General features: G+C 46.3%; 2 protein-coding genes across 11 annotated transcripts in view; one reads left to right on the top strand and one right to left on the bottom strand.

The window, feature by feature from the left end:
• The window catches only part of LOC135920499 (methylthioribose-1-phosphate isomerase), a 199,286-nt gene that overhangs the window by 103,493 nt on the left and 74,836 nt on the right, over window positions 1-20,957 (bottom strand). The window contains exon 1 of one of the 9 annotated variants that reach the window (XM_065454773.2): window positions 4,687-4,914. The exons of 3 other annotated variants lie outside the window; for them this stretch is intronic. In XM_065454773.2, the coding sequence (XP_065310845.1) occupies window positions 4,687-4,897 (211 nt within the window). In that variant the 5' untranslated portion in view covers window positions 4,898-4,914. Of the gene's footprint in view, window positions 1-317; window positions 429-3,894; window positions 4,014-4,252; window positions 4,392-4,686; window positions 4,915-20,957 lie in introns of those variants that run through there. 5 more of the 9 variants (XM_065454775.2, XM_070528978.1, XM_065454774.2 and 2 more) reach the window with 5 other exon arrangements.
• Window positions 6,671-20,957, top strand: part of LOC135920498 (uncharacterized) — a 166,260-nt gene continuing 151,973 nt past the window's right edge. Inside the window, exons 1-2 of one of the 2 annotated variants that reach the window (XM_065454770.1) lie at window positions 7,047-7,183; window positions 18,681-18,742. Coding sequence is in view for 1 of the 2 variants with exons in the window: in XM_065454768.1 (XP_065310840.1) it covers window positions 7,025-7,183 (159 nt within the window). In the remaining variant the exon portion in view is untranslated. Of the gene's footprint in view, window positions 7,184-18,680; window positions 18,743-20,957 lie in introns of both variants that reach the window. The other variant, XM_065454768.1, reaches the window with a different exon arrangement.

Here is a 20,957-nt window from a genome sequence, read left to right as displayed (position 1 = left end):
CCGAGGAGCAATGCCAAATGAAAGGGGATATGATGCTAGGCTAGGGGAAAGTGATTTTTCCGTTGAGCTTCTGCCTCCCGACACTCCATAAAAACATAGAGGACAGTCAGCCTTTTACAACATTTACCACAAGCCGGAGGTTGGCCACCAGTAAGCAAGTAATTGTGCATGCCATACACATGCCCTATAAGAGGTCGACAGATGAGGACATCTGTTTGTCGTGATTTTAATGTGGGTGTCAAAGTGTTAAACGGTGGCCTTATTAGACAGTTTATTGGAGGTTTTCCATCAAACAAACATTGCCAATAACTTCTTACTTTTTTACGAATGAAGGGCTTGAAGTCCAAAGCGGGTACAGCTATGGAAGAATTCGAAGCTCTTGTTGCTGTGGGCCTGGTGGTTTCGTCTGCTAGCACATCTCCCTGAATGCCTCTGTGTCCTGGCACTTCGCATATTGTTACATCGTGGTGATGTAAGTATCAATGATGTAAGTATCAAATACTTGTAAGTATCAACTTACAAGTATTTAGGCATCCATTTGACATCTGATCTAAACTGGTCTTTTCATATTTCACAGATTACTAACGAGGCAAATCGCGTCCTTGGTTACTTTCGACGAACCCTGCGACTAGCACCCCAATCAGTGAAATCCCTTGCTTACGTAACACTTATCCGCCCCAAATTAGAGTATGCATGGGCGATCTGGGACCCTCATCAAAATAACCTTTCCATTACTCTTGAATCTGTACAAAATCGCTCAGCTCGTTTCATTTTCTCCGCCTATTCCTATCATGTAAGTGTAACTGAACTAAAACGTAATGCTCATCTCACAACTTTAGCTAACCACCGAAAAATTTCCAGATTGTGTCCATTTCATAAATTCTTTTATCATCCATCTCTGAACTGCATTATCAGCCCCACCCATCGCATTTCAAGTCGCACAAACCACGGGAAGGCCGTCTACCCGCCCCCTGCTCGCACTTCTGCGCATCTGTCATCATTTTTCGTCCATACAGCAAGGGACTGGAATGACTTCACTTCACTTCACTTTATTACCTTAAAAACCCCATTAGAGGGGTATTACATAAGGGGTGGTTAATAAAATAAACATTAGAAACAGGCGTTCATCTTGAGATATGGGTGACAACAGCTTCAGTAAAGGCAGATGGGCTTGTAATGGCTGCGATGGCGTGTGGAAGGCCGTTCCAGTCCCTTGATGCTCGAATAAAAAATGATGCTTGAAAAGTGGTGGTCCGGGCACGTGCAACTTGAAGCGGATGACCAGTGTGATGAGATATGTATGAAGGGGGCGTGATGTACGGTGGGTGATTTAGGGAGCTGAAAAAAAATGAGCGGAAGAGAGAGAGGGTGGCAACCTGTCGACGGAAAGAAAGCGTTTCCAAGCCAGATTGCGCTTTCATCGATGAAATGCTGATATCGTATGAATATGAAGATTGAATGAACCTAGTAGCGCGATTTTGCACAGCCTCAAGTGCATTTATGATATAAATCTGATGCGGATTCCAGATGGGAGATGCATATTCAAGTTTCGATCTTACAAATGATTTATAGGCCAACGCTTTTACTTGTTGTGGGGTATGACGCAGATGTCGTCTAAGAAATCCCAGTGATCTATTAGCAGCTGAGATGATGTTAGTAGCGTGCAAGCGCCAGGACAGATCAGAAGATAGGATGACACCGAGGTATTTGAATGATTGGACAGATTCTATTGGAACATCAGCAATTGAATAGGTAAATGTGTGGGGGTTACGGCTGCGAGTGAAGGACACGAGTTTACATTTGTTAGGATTTAGGTTCATCAGCCAGCGATTACACCATTCTTGTACATTATTGAGATCGTTCTGGATGAGTGTGTGGTCAGATGTGTTAGTAACTTTGCGGTAGATTACGCAATCATCTGCAAACATGCGAATGTTACATAATACATGCGTTGGTACGTTGGTGTAAATTAAGAAAAGAAGTAGTCCCAAGACGGATCCCTGGGGGACGCCTGATGTTACGGGGAGTCTGCTAGAATAATGGTTATTAACACAAACAAACTGAGAGCGGTTAGTCAAGAATGCTTCTATCCATTTTAGTACGTTGGGGTGTAAATTTAACTGAGACAATTTTAGCAGCAAACGTTTATGGGGAACTGTGTCAAATGCTTTTGCAAAATCCAGGAATATGGCGTCAGTCTGAAGGTTACTGTCAAGGTTAACATGCAGGTCGTGAAGGAAAATGCCAAACGCCATCGTTGATCAGATCGACTCATCGTCATTCAGATCATCCATAGAAGAAATGTACTGCTGAAATTCCACCCCCTCATGTAATACCCCTTCAATGGGGCCTTTGAAGTACTAATAAATAAATAATAATAAAATAAAGATGTGTGCTTCGTACATAGGAGTGAATAAAGATATTTAGAACCTGATTTCTACATTTACAGAATGACATTAAGGATCTGACGAGACTTGGAGAATGAGTGAATATTCGGTCCTTCCATGCCAATTGTCCCAACTATGGCGTGTGAGTAACATCTATTTCTCTCCAAAAATTTTTAAAAATTGCACGTACCTATGCATTACTTGCACAGTATTTTCTAAAAATATTTTGAGCAGAAAAGAACTTTTGGCCTGTGAGGGCTAATTGAATTTCACGAAATGGTAGAAAACCGAGTGCGAAAATTTCTTTTTTCCAACATTGACCGTTTTGCAGATTCTTTCAAACGTTGCAAAATCCTTTCATGTTTTTCAATCCCCAGCACCAAGTTAAAAATGCGCAAATGATAGCATTCTGGGGAAATTTGTCACAATTAATGGTCACAGAAGGAAACCTGGAATAATTTTTATAGAACTGGCCCTAAAACGTACTATCTTCTAAAATTTTTGCCGCCGTGTTGTGCACAAGCTCTAAAATAGAAGCGAGACTTTGGCAAGAACACTCTTTTGGCCTATGCTTAGACATTGGGAAGAGTCCACGAAAAGCATGCAGAAATACGGATGTAATTGAGAAGCATGCCAACTTTCGGCACAGAAATTTTAATCGAAATAATTTGCGTTTTCATGGAAAAAAGATTCTGAAATTTTAGTCCCACCATTGCAATATTTTGGTTTGTGCTTTGACTTCACCTCACGGTAAGTTCAGGGGAAACACTAACCAACTGAATTTGATGCATTAAAAATGGGTCGTTATCCACAGTTTATGGTACTCAGTTCATTTTTTTTCATACTGTATTTGTATATTATACATAAACATGAAACAAACACAGTTAAAAACATAACAACAACATCAACTTAAGTACATGCCCTGAGTAATAAACAGCTGCACTTATTGGTTTCTTCAGGCTTGACATCACAAAGGCCCAGTGCTGTATGTCTCAACAAAAACTATGTCCACTACACTGGCTCCAAGTAGCTGGAACAAAAGAAGAGACATATCACGGAATAAGCGAAATATGCTCAATAAAGCTGCCTGTCACCAACATTGACCAAATGTATTGCTAGCCCTGGTTTCACGGTGACTGTGTTGTGCAAGCGGTGCAGGTGACTTGTACACGCGGAAGGGGCCGCACGTGTGCACCAGCACGCAAGTGCACAGTGTCGATCTACCTCAAGCAGGCCTACCTTCGGGATTCAAATCCTAACTCACTTCTGGTGATCCCGTCTTCTATTCCTCTCCACACCCACCACTGTCTGCCATCGGCTTGGTTTGTATTTCCCGCCAACGTTCTAGGAGGTGAAGTCGAAGCACGAACCAAAATATTGCAATGCAATTCAAAATATATTGCAATTCAAAATTTTTTTTCTCGATGATAACACAAATTACTTCAATTAAAATTTCGACACCGAAAGTAGTCATGCTTGTCGAACCATTATAGAACCGTGAACGTACTCAGGCGGCGGCTTCTTATGACACTGCCGCGCGGACCGCAGCTTGAAAGTAATGTGCGATGCCCACAAAAAGAGTGCCGACTGCTCAGAGCTTCGCGCACGGAGCTCTTCTCGCCACTTACGTATTGAAGAGGCGCGCGCGCCCGTAACATGAAAGCGATCTGCGAAAGTGGCACAGTTAACGCTTGTCGAAAGCAGCGTTTTCGTTCTCGTTGAAGCGGGGGTGAGCGCAAAAGCATGTTCGCTCGCTGCTGCGGGCGCTATCTCAAAAGCGGTCGTTTTATTATGGGACGGACGAAGGGGCGGTTTTCCCGTTGAGCAAGTATACAAATGCTTTCACATTTAAAATTAGAACTTACCTACACCGCCTAAACTTTGCGAATGCGGGCTGGCCCGAGCAGACTGCGCGCCCAGGCACAGCCAGGGACGCAACACCAAATACCTAGAAAGATCTAGGGGGCGTGCCATGGCGCTTCGTCGAAAAAGTACCTAGAAATGTGGTACGTGCTGGCGGCGCAGCGGTCGAGCACTGGGCTTGTGCGTAAATAGATAGCGTCCTCGATCACCTTGCCCCGGGGTTGCCCCGAAACCAGAATGGTGCGCCTTGCACCGCCGTGGTAGCGCACTGCGGAGGGTCAACATCGAGGACAAAACTGCACCCATTGCAGGGTGCTTGCATGCAGCGCTACTTTGCCCCTGGCGCGCAAGACGCGCGCGCACATTTTGTTGTTTGCAGGTGCTGAGCATCTGCGGCAAGCGCTCGAACCTTGTCACACTGCGTGCTCCGACATACCTGGTTGCAAGCAAACACCAATGGATCTTATAATTAATCCTGACGACCCGTTCCTGACGACCCTTTCAACGAACCTGTCCACTTTCGGCCGCTCTTCACCACATTGTTCTTGGACGAGGTCGATAAGCATGCCGTCTTCGCTGTCAGACGAACTTGAAAAAAGCTCATCGATTGCGGCAATTAGCAGCGCTTCCTTTCTCATTGCCGACATCTCCACTGGCTAACTCCGTCAACTCCGGTGCAACCGCAGCTATCGGGCCAAGGCATCCACGGTTCTGCAGTCGGCAGCACGACCTACTGGAACTCCAGACCTGCACAGATATCCGGCTTCTATGGGAGCAGCTTGCGCCCACTTTCGTTCAACCGACTGCCGTAGGTGGCGCTTTTATAACCTGTTCGTCTGCTACGCGGTGGGCGGTTGTGCGGCGTTGTAAGTAGTACGGCAGCTGTGGTGTTGCGACGAACTGCTTCTCTAGTTGATGATTTTTGCTAACACAGTGACAGAGATGTCACAAGGCTTTGATCGGTAACTTGGCTCCAAAAGTTGACTCCCCGAACCTAAAAAATGTCAAAGCGTGTAGTCCGCTGCTCTCTAAAATAGCGTTAAATAGCCGCTCCCACTGCCTTTTTCAAGGAGATTATTATAAAACGCATTGTGTATAGAGTTCGCAACGTACCCAACAGTTTAATTGTACACGTTGTAAAATTCGCGTCTGCGCTCTTTAGAAACTTGAAGCCACCGTAATGTTCGACGACAGAACGATTACCACTCATTTTAACTCCTAAAAGTTGTCCGTGAATGCGTCACGAGTTCAAAAAGTGAATTACGCACACAGCTTCACTGCGCACGTATCTTCAGCACCACCGTTATGCTGCCGCCGTACTACGCGGAAAAGCTAGCTTTACGGTTTGAAAAGAGTTCCGTGACACGATTTTTAAGGCCTGCACAGCAGCACGTTTTAAAGCAGTGGGATCGCTTAATTTTTTGCAAGGTTTCTACTGAGCTAGACATCCAACGATATTAAAAACAAGATATGCTCACCTTCCCTTGAAACAGAATCGATCAGACTATTGCACATATCGGGTGGAGGACTTACTAGTGAATACTTTTACTGTACTTTTACCAGATCATCTTCCTTTCACTACGGCACACAGTAGTAAATCCTAATGTCATCTACGACATTAGGCTGTCTAATCAACTAAAGAAAGCTAGATTATCCTATGAATCTTTTTAAACAATTTTTCCAGTCTCTTAAGGAGGCTAGGAAAGGGAAACTTATGCCGTTGATCTAGCATTGCAGCGGCCACCTATGCTCGTTGTTTACATTTCTTACACCGCTCATACTCTTCTAGTTTCACTATTCAAACGCAAAGCATTCGCAAATATGTCTTCTTTCGTATATTTGTGAATTTACTCATTTACCGCCAAAACAAGCGCTTTGTGCCTGCCGAAATGGCAAGACAAGCGCTGAACAGATCACAGAAGCAGACGACAGCGAACAGGTTATGACTAGCGCCACTCTGCTCGTACGTTCTTTCCCTAGCGGCAAAAGGGGCGAACTAGACCATGCGTGCTGGAGGAGGGAGATCTGTGCAGGTCTGTAGTTCAGTAGGTCGTGGTCGGCAGTGCGCGCGCGCGTCCCGCAGTGCTTGCTGGGATTGCACCCCGGCGCACCGCCGATTTTCTCGGTGCGAGACGGGGCAATGCAAAACCGCTCCAACAGGGTGCGCTTCCGGTGATCGAGGATGAAAGTGCACACCAAGGCGCCCCGGTGCGGGTGATCGAGGAAAGAAACACACGCCCGGGCTCTAGTACGGTCGCTACTGCTCCCAGAGAAACATCTGTGATCGTATTTACGAGGTACATCGCCGTAAGGCGCGAGAAAGCTATGATCCGCCACGACTGACTTTTAGCACGAGCGCCGCAGGTGCGAGACAGTCTGTCCGACACAGCGGTCGTCAAATCGTGCATCAGTGCCCTCTGCAACAGCGCAGGCAGCAAATCGACCCCACTACTATGCCGGCACGCCTAGGGATAAACGCCTACAACACGCGCTAGGAAACCTCCTCGGTAGTGCCTAGGTAGAGTCATATGTTCAAGGAGCAAAATCCCCCAGTTTTTCTCTCTCGCACCCGCTCTTACTCGCGCCTGCGCACAAACGGCTGGCGATCCCTCAAATGAACGTCTCGTACTTCAGTGGCGCTCAGGCTCAACCGCCATTTACGCTTCAGTAGCGTCAACAGACTGGCGAGGAGTTACCCTTTTGTGTGCGTTGCTTTCGTTATTTGCGAACGTTTATGGACAGTTCGACGTTGCTTCGCGGCGTTTTCAATCACAATGAGCTGCTGCGCCTTCGGATGTCGAAGTAGAATCAGCGAAGGCAAAAAGCTCTTCACGATACCGTCCGGCAAGGCTGACGAGTTACGAAGAAAGGAGTGGGTTCGTCGAATTGGAAGGGAGAACTTCACACCGACAACCTCCACACGACTGTGCGAGGTAAGGTTCGAGTCTCATGGTAAAGTATGTGTATAGCACCATACCGTTTGGTAAAACCTAGAGTGTTCTAGACAATGGCTGAGTGGCCCGAACGGCGCTCTCCCGCCCAAGCGCCGCGTGTGCGACGGCGCTGCGAGCGAACTAGATTGGGGCGGAGACGCGCTTCGCGGCATATTCAACGCAGTTTCGTCTCGGGCGCTGAAACCGATTGCGCGCTTACGTTCCTATAATGGTGCTTTATTTCAACTGCAAATTTATATTGGCACCTTTTTGCTACGTATACATATTTGGGGCATGGGCTATACAACACGACGTCCTCAATTTTGCTGTCGTTGTCAAGTGCGTCGTCTGCTAGCGTGCGCGCATTCGTTGCGCAGCCGCTGGCGGACGCCCAGTTTTCTCGCAAAAAGTATGTTCAGTAACATTTCTCATGGTTTTACTTGCCTTGGTGCGCCCACGACTCTTGTGGGCCGGTAACAATTATAGTTTTAGCCAGGTGAACTGCTATTTTTAACATTGTTTTAATTCCAAAAGTAACACGTATTTTTGCCACAGAAGCCGCCTGTCTGCAACATGAAGCAACGTAAGAAAATTTTATTGATATGTCATTTTACGCGCGCTTCTTGTTGGTGGAATACTGATCGAGGACAATTACCAAGAGAACAACATTAGTGAAATAAACCAGGTTTATTAACTGCATGGCGCGAAGGGATGCAGATGACCACTCTATTATATATACAATATAGTATGTATAGTATATCGTACAATATATACAACGAAGACACACCTGAATATCTATTCTATATCGTACCTATCCACGACATATACCTATATATCTAAATTTTTAATATATATATATATATTTAAAGATACCTTAGAGGCATTGTGTAAGGGAAGGGAGAGAATACACTCAAAGATTATAATATGCAATAATTAGAATACATATAAAAAAAATAAGTGTAAGAAATGTGCTAACGTACAGTAATGTGGTGTGAACATTGTACAATGGACAAACCGAATGCTTTTGAATGCGAGAGGTCACTGAACAAGCAACTTTCACAAAGTAAAATATAATCAATAAAGTTACTGAGCAAGCTGGACACATTTGACTATAAGGAATAGTAGCACATTAATCACGAGAAAGGTAATAAAAAATAAAATGTTAGGTTATGTAGAATTTGGACAATGCTTTATTAGAAGATGCTGGAAATTTTCTTGGTTACTCTCATAAGTGATGGCATTAGGAAGATCATTCCTAAGGCAATGTAAGAAAAAAATTATCAAATATTCTAAATGCACTGATTGAAAAAGTGAACTCCCAACTGGAAAATGCATGTTTCTTCAAAATGTTGCACCAGCCCCAGGTGAATCAATTGACTTTCCAAGGAAATAAATCAAGCCAAATATTGGACATTAATATGAGCGACAGTGATAGCGAAAAATATTGCCTATGTACTCAAACTGAATCGGGAAGACAGGGAAGTCTTTACCTATGTGTCATCGTTGCTTATCTGACGATCTCCTTCAATGTGCCAGCAGGCAAAATGAAATAGAAACATATCAGCAGCAGCCTATTTTAGGCCCACTGCAGGAAGACGACCTCTCCTTGCGATCTCCAATTACCCCTGTCCTGCGCCAACCGATTCCAACAAGCATTCGCGAATTTCCTAATTTCATCACCCCACCTAGTCTTCTGCCATTCTCGACTGTGCTTCCCTTCTCTTGGCATCCATGCTGTAACCCTAATGGTTCCCTGGTTATCTAACCTCCTCACAATGTCAATTAGAATATTGGCTATACCCGTTTGCTCTCTGATCCAAACTGTTCTCTTTCTGTCTCTTAACATTATGCCTAGCATTCTTCGTTCCATTGCTCCTTGCGTGGTCCTTAACTTGTTCTCAAGCTTCTTTGTCAGTCTCCAAATTTCTGCCCCATATGTCAGCACTAGTAAAATGCACTGATTGTACACCTTCCTTTTCTGGTAAGCTTCCACCTAAGAGCTGACAATGTCTGCCATATGTGCTCTAAACCATTTTTGTTCTTCTGTAAATTTCCTTCTCATGATCAGGGTTACCTGCGAGTAATTGACCTAGGTAAACATAGTCCTTCACAGACTCTAGAGGCTGAATGGCGATCCTGAACTCTTGTTCCCTTGCCCGGCTATTCATGATTGTCTTTGTCTTCTGCATATTAATCTTCAACCCCACTCTTATTCTCTCTCTGTTAAGGTCCTCAATAATTTGTTGCAACTAGTCCCCAGCATTGCTGAACAGGGCAATGTCATCTGCAAACCGAAAGTTGCTGACATATTTGCCGCTGATCTTTACTTCCCAATTTAATAATGTTATCTAACACTTCAACATCCTTCAATATGCTGGATCGGCAGAAAGTATGAAATCTATTTCATTTTTGTTTCCTCCCTCCCAAATGACTCATTCGATCAACCAATGGCCTTTGGCCCTAGTAGCTGCGGAGCACCTGACGGAGGCGGCGGTCAGGCCTGTAATGCAGCAAAGCATGCCAAGAATCTCTGAACCCAGACATGCCGCTGATGGAGACTGACTCTTGCAACATTTAACACCCGAACCCCCTCTAGTGAAGCTAGCCTAGCAGGACTCTTTGAGGAACTGTCAGGCATTGTATGGGATATCGCTGGCCTAAATGAGATTAGAAGAACTGGTGAGGCTTATTGTTGTATCCCGAAGGCGGCGCCGACTGGAAAAATGGCGCTGAACACAGACAGACACGGATGCTGAACTGCTCCTGTCAACAAGCACGAGGAAAAATGTAATCATTCAACAATCTATATATATCACTTAAAGAGCCCAAAGAGCACTCGCTAGGGTTGGCAACCCAAAATAAGAATAAGCTGGTTCCAACTTACAGAACACATCATCATCCACTTGTAAAAAAAAAGAGGACAAGAGTAATTGAGGTATACACTTCGAACACAACTCGGTCACATGACATTGTCCTGAAAACGGTCTGGTTTTCTTTGGAGTCTTGACGATGGTTCGCCCAGTCGCCAACATTCCCAGTTTGGCCTTGACCAAAAGCATCCTCGGGTTCATAACCTGATGGCAGTAAGGATGCATCACAAGGAAACTGACCCTGTCAACCATTAACAGGCAAACTCTGTCGAGTGTGGCTAGCTTTGCAGGATTCTTTGACGAACTATGAGACATTGCTAGGGATATCATCGGCCTTAGTCAGATTGGAACTATTGAGGCTTATTGATGAATTCTATGGCATTAATGAGAGGGTAGCAGTAGTAATAAAAAGAATAGGTATAGATTAAAGGCAGCACAAGCCTATGCTCCAACATCCAGTCATGATGAAGTAGATCAGTTTTATGAAGATGTTGAATTAGTAATGAGAAAAGTGCAAACTCGTTATACTGTAGTAATGGGCAACTTCAATGCAAAAGTGGGGAAAAGGCAGGCTGGTGAACAAGCAATTGACAACTATGGTGTCGATTCTAGGAATGCTAGAGGAGAGATGCTGGTAGAAATCGCGGAAAAAATAACCTGCAAATAATGAACACCTTCTGGAAGCGTAGCAACAGAAAGTGGACCTGGAAACAAGTAGATACATATAGTCTAATAGAATTATATTTGCTATTCAGATTGTATTCGACTTCAGAATTCACTATTAAAAATTATCGAATAGCCATTTCCGTTCTAATTTATTGCATAACAGCACTTTGGAGCCTTGAAGGTGAAGGGCCGATGCATGTGAAGACTCTAATTCCAAATTATTGTGCTGCTGGAGAGTCATGGCTGTTTTGCAGAGGCATACCAGTTCGCGAGATAATTAATGCATGGGTGCTAATTGGTTCAGCTGAACAAGTTCCCAGCTGTCATTCGATATAAATGCCCCATTTCGTGGCACCCTGTAAATCTGCTAACTAGATTCAAGGAAGGAAAACATTTTTTTGACAGTCTCATCATGTCTGCAACCCATTAGAACTGGGTGCCCAATGTGGTACCAAACTTCTTCAACGAACACAGCAGATCTACAAATATATCTACGTTTATGCGAGGCATGCAGTTCCTTTAATTGCTTCATTATTGTCCTTATGATAATGCACTGGGTAACTGAAAGCAGCTGCTTATAATACAGAAGCTGCTTACTTGAGCAGACATACATTTTGGGAATGGCATTACATTTAGATTTGAAATAGAAGATAAGCATAACATGTTTTTCTCAGAAATCAGACTCGAGAATACTTTCTTTTGTTTGAGTGCTTAACCCTTTGAGGGTCGTTTTTTTTTTTTCTGGCTTATGCGACCACCCAGGGAATTTTTTTTTTTTTGCCGATTCCAATTTTTAGGGACTTATTCCGAAAAAATTTACCACAATTTTTCTAGGGTAACCGTAAAGTGAGAAAACATTATTTTGAGTTGGTATACGTGTACTCTTTATTCATGAATAACAACAATAGAAAAGGAAATAAACTTATAAGAATTAAAAATTTGATGCATTGTTATACACATAGTTCAATGCTTTGAAAATGCGTACACGAGAGCATTTTGCAAGACCCAAATGTTCCTGCTCTTACACTAATATTTACGTTCATAGCATAATAGAACTGCGTAGGTGCGCACACTGAAGAAAACTGTGGCTGTGTGCCTGTTAAAAAAGCAAAACGTGTGACAAACTACAGCTAATCTTCATCTTATTGCCAACCAGAGGCAGTTTTCGTGAGTGTCCCAAAAAAAAAAGAAAGCAACAGAAACGCATGCACAGTGGCATCCTTCCTATGCACACACCTGTAAGCACTAAACGAGCAAGATAGAGGTGGTCGCCCTTTGAGCGATTAGTAACGAGATAGTTTTGTAAGCGCAAGAAGCTGAAACCACCCGCGGAACAAAACCCAAACCGCCACCCACCCGCGCCCACGCCAATGCGCGAGCGGTAGTATATAGACATGCGGGAGCAAACTAGCTCTAAAACAAACCATGCAATGAAAACTGAGACACAGAGGCACGCGAAAAAATTCCCTGTATTGCCACATGGTGCCACTGTATTGCCACATGGTGGCAGCACATAACAAAAAAGAAAGAAGTTCGGAAATCGCCACAATTTTTAAACGTACAGACGGTGGCGTAAATATACGACATCAACCATTTTTGGACTTGTTTGCAGTGCCGTATATTTACGCCATTGACCCTTAAAGGGTTAATTAAACTTTGGTGTTTTACATCTGGCGATATGATTATAAAGCACCCTGTTCCATTCTCGCCACCTAGGGTTCTTTAATGTGCACCTAAACAGAAGTACACCAATGTCTTTCCATTTCGTTCCCATCGAATTGCACGACATGATTTGAACCTGTGACCAAGTTTAGCAGCTCAACACTATATCCACTATGTAGCCACTAATTAGGCTACTGCACCCTTTCCTTCTTTTCTTGTTGTTGTTAAGCATGAACTGGACAAAAAATTTTACGGCTTACGGGCCAAGGATTAGAATATATAACAGCTACCTAAAACTGTTTTCTGCACCCGAACCTGTACCGTGCACCCAAACCAAAGAACCTGTACCAGTTACTTTGCATTATATTACGCGAGGAAGACGTAAACAGAAATGGAATGTTGCACTGCAGTTTTTTCTTCTTTTTGTATAAGAATATTTCCCGTAAATCCGCGTACAGTGCACCGGATTGGGCAGATATGATTTATTTGTCAGAAGCGGAAAGCAGGAATTTACTTATGTTTTTCTGTCTGCATTTCACAAGTCCTACTGCTGGCAAACGTGATGCACAAAAATACACATTTGTGACACAAGCTGCTTGAAGCACAAGAAAATTATTTGTTCTTCAAAGGGAACCATACAGTAACATAGAATGAAAGATGACACTGTGGCCGCAACGCACGCTAAATCACCGAGCGGCATTAAAAAAAAATCTCAATGCCCTTCTACTCTGTAAAGAAGGATGACCAGCAAAGCTGTGTATGTGGGCCCCTCCTTAATGGTGAACTGTACCTTCGCCACGGGTCGGCCCGGCAGTGCACTATCTTCGGGATCAACCCACGTATGGGGAGTACTTAACTGTTGTCACGCCGAACTCTAACTTTCTGCACTTCCCGACGTCGAGTCTATCGACAACGACCCTTCCAGTGTTAAACTGTTTGTTTCCGAAGACAATTCCGTCCCTCCACGCTCTTCCCTGCTTGTGCCTGTGTCGTGCGCCGTTATTTCTGATGTCACTGTTCTCTTTACGCCCTCCGAGCTGTTCATTCGCCGCCGATGTTCTCCGCTGCCCTTTGCTCTCCTTACTCTTCGCAATGGCATCACGAAAATAGTCGTCGACAATCCCACAGCCTGCCCTTTAGCTTTATCTCATGGTGAATGCCTAGGCCTTGTTCAATCGGTCGACACCTTTTGCATCTTTGACACTCCTGCCGTTTCTACTTCTGCGGTCCTTGGCGCACTTACTTGTGACTCTGCAGTTGATCAGTCACTCCTCAACGCTTTCCACTGCTCTATCGACGATGGCACGTCCTCTTCAGAACAAAGCCAGCTTATTGCTCTCCTGCAGAGCTTCAGCGCTTCTTTCGACAGCCATGCTTCCGGTTTGGGCCACACATCGACCGTTTTTCACCAGATAGATACCGGCAGTCATGCACCTTTACGGCAGCGCCCTTACCGAGTTTCTGCCTCTGAGCGTCGTGTCATTGACCACCAGGTTGCTGACATGCTCAAGCGTGGCGTTGTGCAGCCTTTCCACAGTCCCTGGGCATCACCGGTCGTCCTCGTTAAGAAAAAAGATGGCCCTATGCGATTCTGCGTGGACTACCGACATCTGAACAAGATAAAGCGCAAGGACGTTTACCCGTTACCGTGCATCGACGACGCCCTCGACTGTTTTCAGGGAGCCGAGTTCTTTTCTTCGCTGGATTTACGTTCTGGACACTGGCAAGTCCCCTTGGCACCATCTGATCGACCTAAAACAGCATTTGTAACACCTGACAGATTGTACGAATTCATCGTAATGCCTTTCGGCCTGTGCAACGCTCCAGCCACTTTTGAGAGATTGATGGATAATATTTTACGCGGCCTCACATGGAACACATGTTTATGTTTATGCTACCTGGATGATGTAGTTGTCTTTTCCACTGATTTCCGCACCCATCTCGCCCGTCTCGAGCAAGTTCTGAAATGCCTTACTGATGCGGGACTTCAACTTAACTTTAAAAAATGTCGTTTCGGCGCCCGAAAGCTCACTATTCTTGGCCATGTTGTATCACGCGACGGCAACCTTCCGGATCCAGCCAAGCTCCGTGCTGTCACCTACTTTCCGCAACCAAAGAAGTTAAAGGAGCTTCAAAGTTTCCTTGGTTTATACTCATACTTCCGATGTTTCATTCGAAATTTCGCTTCCATAAGTGCACCCCTGACAGCCCTTCTAAGTGGCGACAAAGAACTTTCCGCTTGGTCGCCCGCCTGTGATGACGCCTTCACGAAATTACGCCGCCTGCTAACCTCGCCACCTATCCTCCGCCACTTCGATCCTGCAGCGCCCACAGAGGTCCACACCGATGCCAGCGGCGTCAGACTTGGCGCCGTACTCGCACAACGAAAAGCGGGCTTTGATGAATATGTCGTTGCCTACGCGAGCCGAACTCTGACAAAGGCCGAGGCTAATTACTCTGTCACAGAGAAAGAGTGTTTAGCCATTATTTGGGCTCTTGGAAAATTCCATCCTTATTTGTATGGTCACCCTCTCGATGTCATCACTGACCATCACGCCCTTTGTTGGCTGTCTACCCTTAAGGACCCATCTGGCTGACTTGCTCGCTGGGCCCTTAAGCTACAGGAGTACGACATCCGCATTCTCTACCATTCTGGCCGCAAACACACAGGCGCTGACGCCCTTTCTCGCTCACCGCTCTCCACTGACTGCGCTTGCCTATCCGCCCTTGAGCCCCACAGTTGCATCTCATGCACTGCGCAACATGCCGTCGGAGCAGCGCAAGGACCCCTGGATCAGTACTCTCATCAGCATCCTTTCTGATCCATCCACCTCTTCATCATCTCGCGCTCTTTGCCGCCAGGCTACCCACTTCTGCATTCGCGACGGCCTTCTTTATCGGCGTAATTACCTCTCTGACGGTCGCAAGTGGCTTCTCGTGATACCCCGCCATCTCCGTGACCTTATCTGCGACGCTTTCCACGCAGACCCTCAGTGCGCACATGCCGGCCTCTTCAAGACCTATGCTCAACTACGCATCCGATTTGATTGGCGTGGCATGTATAACTCCATCAGAAAATTCATTCGCTCCTGTGCTCAGTGCCAACGCCGAAAATTACCTCACAGACAAGTCTACCCGTCACAACCCCTTCCTTGCCCTCGTCGGCCCTTTGATCGTGTTGGTATAGACATCTACGGACCGCTACCCTCCACTCCAGCAGGCAACCGCTGGATTATTGTTGCAGTGGATCACTTGACCCGCTATGCTGACACAGCTGCTCTGCGGACTGCCACCGCCCGCGACGTTGCATCGTTTCTGTTACGACATTTCGTACTTCGCCACGGTGCCCCACGCGAACTTCTGAGCGATAGAGGCCGTGCCTTTCTTTCCGATGCTTTGAAGGCACTACTCGACGAATGCCGAATCGTTCACCGCACCAGTACAGCGTACCATCCGCAAACTAACGGCATGACCGAGCGCTTCAACCGTGCTCTTGGCGATATGCTCTCCATGTACATCGCCTCTGATCATTCAAACTGGGACCAAGTTCTCCCTTTCGTGACGTATGCGTACAATACTGCGACCCAAGCAACTACTGGTTTTTCCCCTTACTTTCTCCTATACGGACGAGAACCTTCTACTACTCTCGATACCATTCTGTCATATACACCTGACACGTCCGAAAGTACTCCGCTATCTGAAGCTGCTCGTCATGCCGAGGAATGCCGCCAGCTTGCCCATTCCTTTTCCACCGAGGACCAGTGGCAGCAGCAATCCCGTCAACGTGCCGGCCGTTCTGCACCAACTTTTTTCCCTGGCTCTCTCGTATGGCTTCGGGTACCCACTACTACACCCGGCCTCTCCTCAAAACTTGTCGCAATGTACCTAGGACCCTACCGTGTTCTCGAGCGAACGTGCTCCGTCAATTACATCGTAGAGCCCCTCACGCCATCGACAGACCTACACCATCGCGGCCGCGAACTTGTCCACGTCTCTCGCATTAAGCCGTACTACAACCCAATAGTAGTCTCTTCGCCTTAAGCCGCCAGGATGGCGCCTTTTTCTGCGGAGGGCGATTGTAACGAAGAAGAGTAGCCGCCTGCGCCACAGCACCATCGCTACCGGCATGAGCTCGTGGTTGCTGTCTTTCGCCGAACGCTTGTGACAGCTACCCGTTCGCGCCCGTTGCTAATAAATCTCTGAGCACCTGCTTCACCTCCACTGCGGGTCGGGCAGGCATTGCACTATCTTCGGGATCAGCCCATGTATGGGGAGTGCTTAACGCCTGCTTCACCTCCAGCGCGGGTCGGCCCGGCATTGCACTATCTTCGGGATTGACCCATGTACGGGGAGTTTTTTTGCTTACAACAAAAATTTCCTTGGGCAGTAGAGGTATACAGCTTCGCTGTAACCCGCCATGGTTGCTCAGTGGCTATAGTGTTAGGCTGCTGAGCACGAGGTCACTGGATCAAATCCCGGCCACGGTGGCTGCATTTCGATAGGGGCGAAATGCGAAAGCACCCGTGTTCTTAGATTTAGGTGCACGTTAAAGAACCCCAGGTGGTCAAAATTTCCGGAGGCCCCCACTACAGCATGCTTCATAATCAGAAAGTGGCTTTGGCACGTAAAACCCCATAATTTAAAAATTTTTAAAATAAGTTTCGCTGTAAAAATAAAATGAAATAAAGAAGAGAAAGAAAGGCATCTATTCTGAAGGCATAAATATATGTCATATGCAATTATAAACATAATTTGAGTGGTCTGAATGCATATACCAGTATGCGAAGTAGTACGAATGACCCGTCCGAGAAGTAGTGCCAGCATTTCCCAACGGCGCGACCTTGATTCGGCCCAGTCCACTTCGATAGCAGCACCACCACAGTATTTTTTGTTGTTGTGTGCCTCACTGCAAAGCGTGCACCGTCGCAGCCGCTCATCCCGCTCAACCGCATTCTAGTACACTCTAGTAGAAACTCTGCCAGACTTTGGGGTCAATTTGCCAGACTGTCTACAAAATCTGACAGGCGAAACCCCGTCAAATATAGCGAATGCATTGGCACTGTTTTCTAGGTGCACAGAGTTACCAGACCAGGAGCATAATGCATGCACTGTCCCAGCCCCATCTAGGATCGCAATGTTGCGGCATAAGCCTCGTGCTGTGATATCAGTCGGTTTCTTTTGTTGCGGGCACTGTTCTCCGACAGTGCGATGCACTTTTTTCTGCTGCGAGTGCTATGGACGTCAGACTCTGGAGTTTTGCAAGACACCTAGCGCCACCTGCCGGTGCGAAGAGGCAGTAATTAAGTAGTGCCAAGCCCGACTCCCTTGCTAAGTTGCCTATGCAGTTAACGACTGCGAAACAATGATTTAACTAGATTTTGGTCCATATTGCAGTGTTTTGCACATTTAACACCCAGACGGAGAGCTCTGAATTTCTCTGCTACTCGAATGCATCGCCGAACTGCCATAAAGCGCTTGCTGGCTCACTCGTCGGACTGATTGCGGAAACGACTACCTCGATAGCTCCGCGCGCTACGAAGAAACGCCGCAAGCGATGCTACTGTTGTGTTGTAAATTGCCATGAACGTGACTGAATAACAACGTTAAGTTTTACTGATTTCCAGCACAATCGTATGAAGGAGAAAAGCGAGAGCGCTGGATACGGGCCGTTCAACGTGTTGGGTATTGGAATTACTTGTATTCCCCACAACACAGCGACTCGCATGAGAATGTGCGATAATGTTGTTCTCCTGTAATTGTGTACGTGCCTAGCCCTGATATAGGGCCGTGGCAACTAAGCAAAACTAAAGGATCTGGAGCCGCCACTTCGTTGGCAACAGAAAAAACAACCTTGTGAACCACCTTGCGTATGTGCCGTCGATATTTCCACCTGTTAACAGTTAGACGTCCGCCTCTGCTTGACTCAACAAGTAGAACGGAGATATTTGACAGGTCAGTTCAACCAAGCATTTGGTTCGTTTATGAATTAAAAATCCTCTTCTAGAGCATCGTTGTATTGCGAGTTCATTTCTAGTTTCGGTATTTTATTAGCGCCGAGGAGTTATGGAGTCGCCATCTATCGGAAGCGCCTCGCTGGCGTAGTATAAGGGATCACGTGGCGCGCTCCTCATAGGTTTTGCTGTCAGCGCTCACTGAAAACACCACGCGCGAGCTCTCCCGGACATTTCTGTAAGTACTTTCGAAACGAGAGAAGTTTTTTACTGTCTAAATAATAATCTTGGCCAAACTGAAATCACAGGCTCGTTTACAGACGCTATCTCTTTACCGAATACTTGCAGTGAACGCCACTGCGCGCGGTCGCCGCGACGGGGACTTCCGAACCGGCTTTCTTGCGTGAAAGGTGGGTAAAAGCTGAGAGCAAACTATGTGAAATATGTTTTTATAGTGTTTGTATAACTAAATAGAGCGTAATAGAATGAAGCCTCAATGCAGCAGTCGCACAGATTCGCAGTGACCGACTGCGCGTCTGCATGCTTGTCCGCGCACTGTTTCGTTTTCGTCGCGTGCGGGCTTTCGCACCGTGCCATGAGCTTTAGGCCGCAGAATATGAGCATTTGACACAAGCAACCATTGTTGTGTGGGCGCTATGAGAGCTGTTCAAAAATAATTTCATTGTAGAAACTTCCGACGTCTACGGGGACTGTGATGTGCGGTTGCGACGATTCACTCTTTCTTTTTCTTCTAAATTCTTGGACGTTTCAATATTATTTCTCGAGTTGTGTCTCACTGTATGTTTATTGGTGTTTTCAGCGTGCGATTTCCCGCTGCTTCTTTTTTCTAATCCAGTGCACAGAATTCATAACACAAACATGACCATATGCCATGCTTTTTCTAATGTGCTTCCTACCGCTCCTTTTCCACTCCAGTGAACTTGCCAGTATCTATAGCATCGACAAGTTCATAGACCAAAACGTCATGACATTAGTCGGGCAGCGGACTCGGGCGAGCGTCTCAGTGCGCGTTTTCTGAAGATCGCAGACCCGGCGCCGTAGCAGAAATCTTTTTCGCATCTGTGCTTGCTGCATACTCGAGTTGTAGCGATTACTGTTTGCCGGTTTTATGTTTCGCTAGCCAAGTTTCACGCAGCTTCTTGTCCTGCGGCTACGTGTGAATAAGGCTGACACCGGGCTCCGTTGCGTACGTCCGGCACTGCGGCACCGAGCAGTAGCCTACCATGTTGCGCGCCTTCAAAGGCAGCCACTACCTATTGTAGTGCTTTCCAGCGTTGTAGAGGAGACACTCGAAGCGGGAAAATCTCGCCACTAAATGAGGACCGCAGCGTACAAGGGAATTTAAACTCTTATTTTCAGCTCGCTTTGGCGCTCCCGAAGCAGCCGATGCGCCCGCTATCTCCACATGATCCCTAATAGCACGTCATGCCGACGGTGGCGCCAGCTTTTCCAATGGTGGAACTAGAGGCCAATATGTCCTGCGCCGATACAACAAGCACGTTCCGCAATGTGGTGAGCCTGCTCGACTGCGTTTTTCAAATGTGAATAATAAAGTTGCTGTAGGAGCACAGGGTGAGTAATTGCGAAGTAACGCACATGTGTAAAAAAAGTTGCGTTTATTTACATTCATTTGTGCGCATGTGTTGCTTGAAGCGTCTGCGAAAAGTTAAAAGGTACTGAGTGATACTGTAGAGCTCCTGCGAGGCAGAAATATGCAGTGTGCTGGCACTGTAGGAACCTTACTTTCACTATGTTTACACGCTGTTTGCTGCCCAATTTGAAATGCTTAGATTTTTATGCTGATATGCTTATAAACAAGCCTGATGCTCTCTGTACTTGCAAGTTGCAGCACACCGAAATAACACCGGAGACTTCCTTAATATTGTACACGTACTTCGCCCTGCTGAGCTTCCTCCCTTTCCGAAGCGTGGATGGGTAGAAGCTTTCCAGGTCCTTGATTATGAGGAAACCGTGCCTCAACACATCCGAAAGAGGAGGGTCCATTGTGGCCTATGTACCTTCGCTTGCCGGACAGCTCTTCTTGCACTACTCAGTTCGCGCCAATGCTGCGATGGGGGTGCTGGCGACGGGTTTTTCTGCAGTGCCGCCTGGGTGGAGTCTGAGGTCTATAGCTTACATATGGGATGAAAGTTTGTATGCAACCAAAATGTGTTGCAGAACACTTGGAGCGGTTTTTTTCTTTCACTATGCACAGTATCTGCAACAAAATGAAGATGTTGCTTTGCCTTGCCTCAGGCAGCAGGGGCATAGTCAGGATGGGGCTTATGGGGCTTCAGCCCCCCCCCCCCCCCCCAAAAAAAAAAAAAAAAATTCTTGCGCTGTCATGCGCCGCCGACTGAAACAACCCCCGGCACTGGAAGTCATGCTCGATTTTGTCTAGATAGTCCTTTCATGCTCGAAATGACATTTTAGCACGAACGTTGTGAAATCTGGCTGGATTTCGCAGCAACACCCATGCACCCGGAGTCACATAGCGTAACGCAAGGAGCTCCATCAGAGCATGAAGTTTCAAAGGCCTTTGGATGGCGACTGGGCTTGTTGCGGCATCTTGCGGAGGCCGCTGAATCTAGGGGGCGTTTGGAT

Source organism: Dermacentor albipictus, unplaced genomic scaffold, assembly GCF_038994185.2.
Source record: "Dermacentor albipictus isolate Rhodes 1998 colony unplaced genomic scaffold, USDA_Dalb.pri_finalv2 scaffold_16, whole genome shotgun sequence".
In the NCBI taxonomy this organism is placed as follows: Eukaryota; Metazoa; Arthropoda; class Arachnida; order Ixodida; family Ixodidae; genus Dermacentor; species Dermacentor albipictus.
This window is presented reverse-complemented; position numbering and strand designations above follow the sequence as displayed.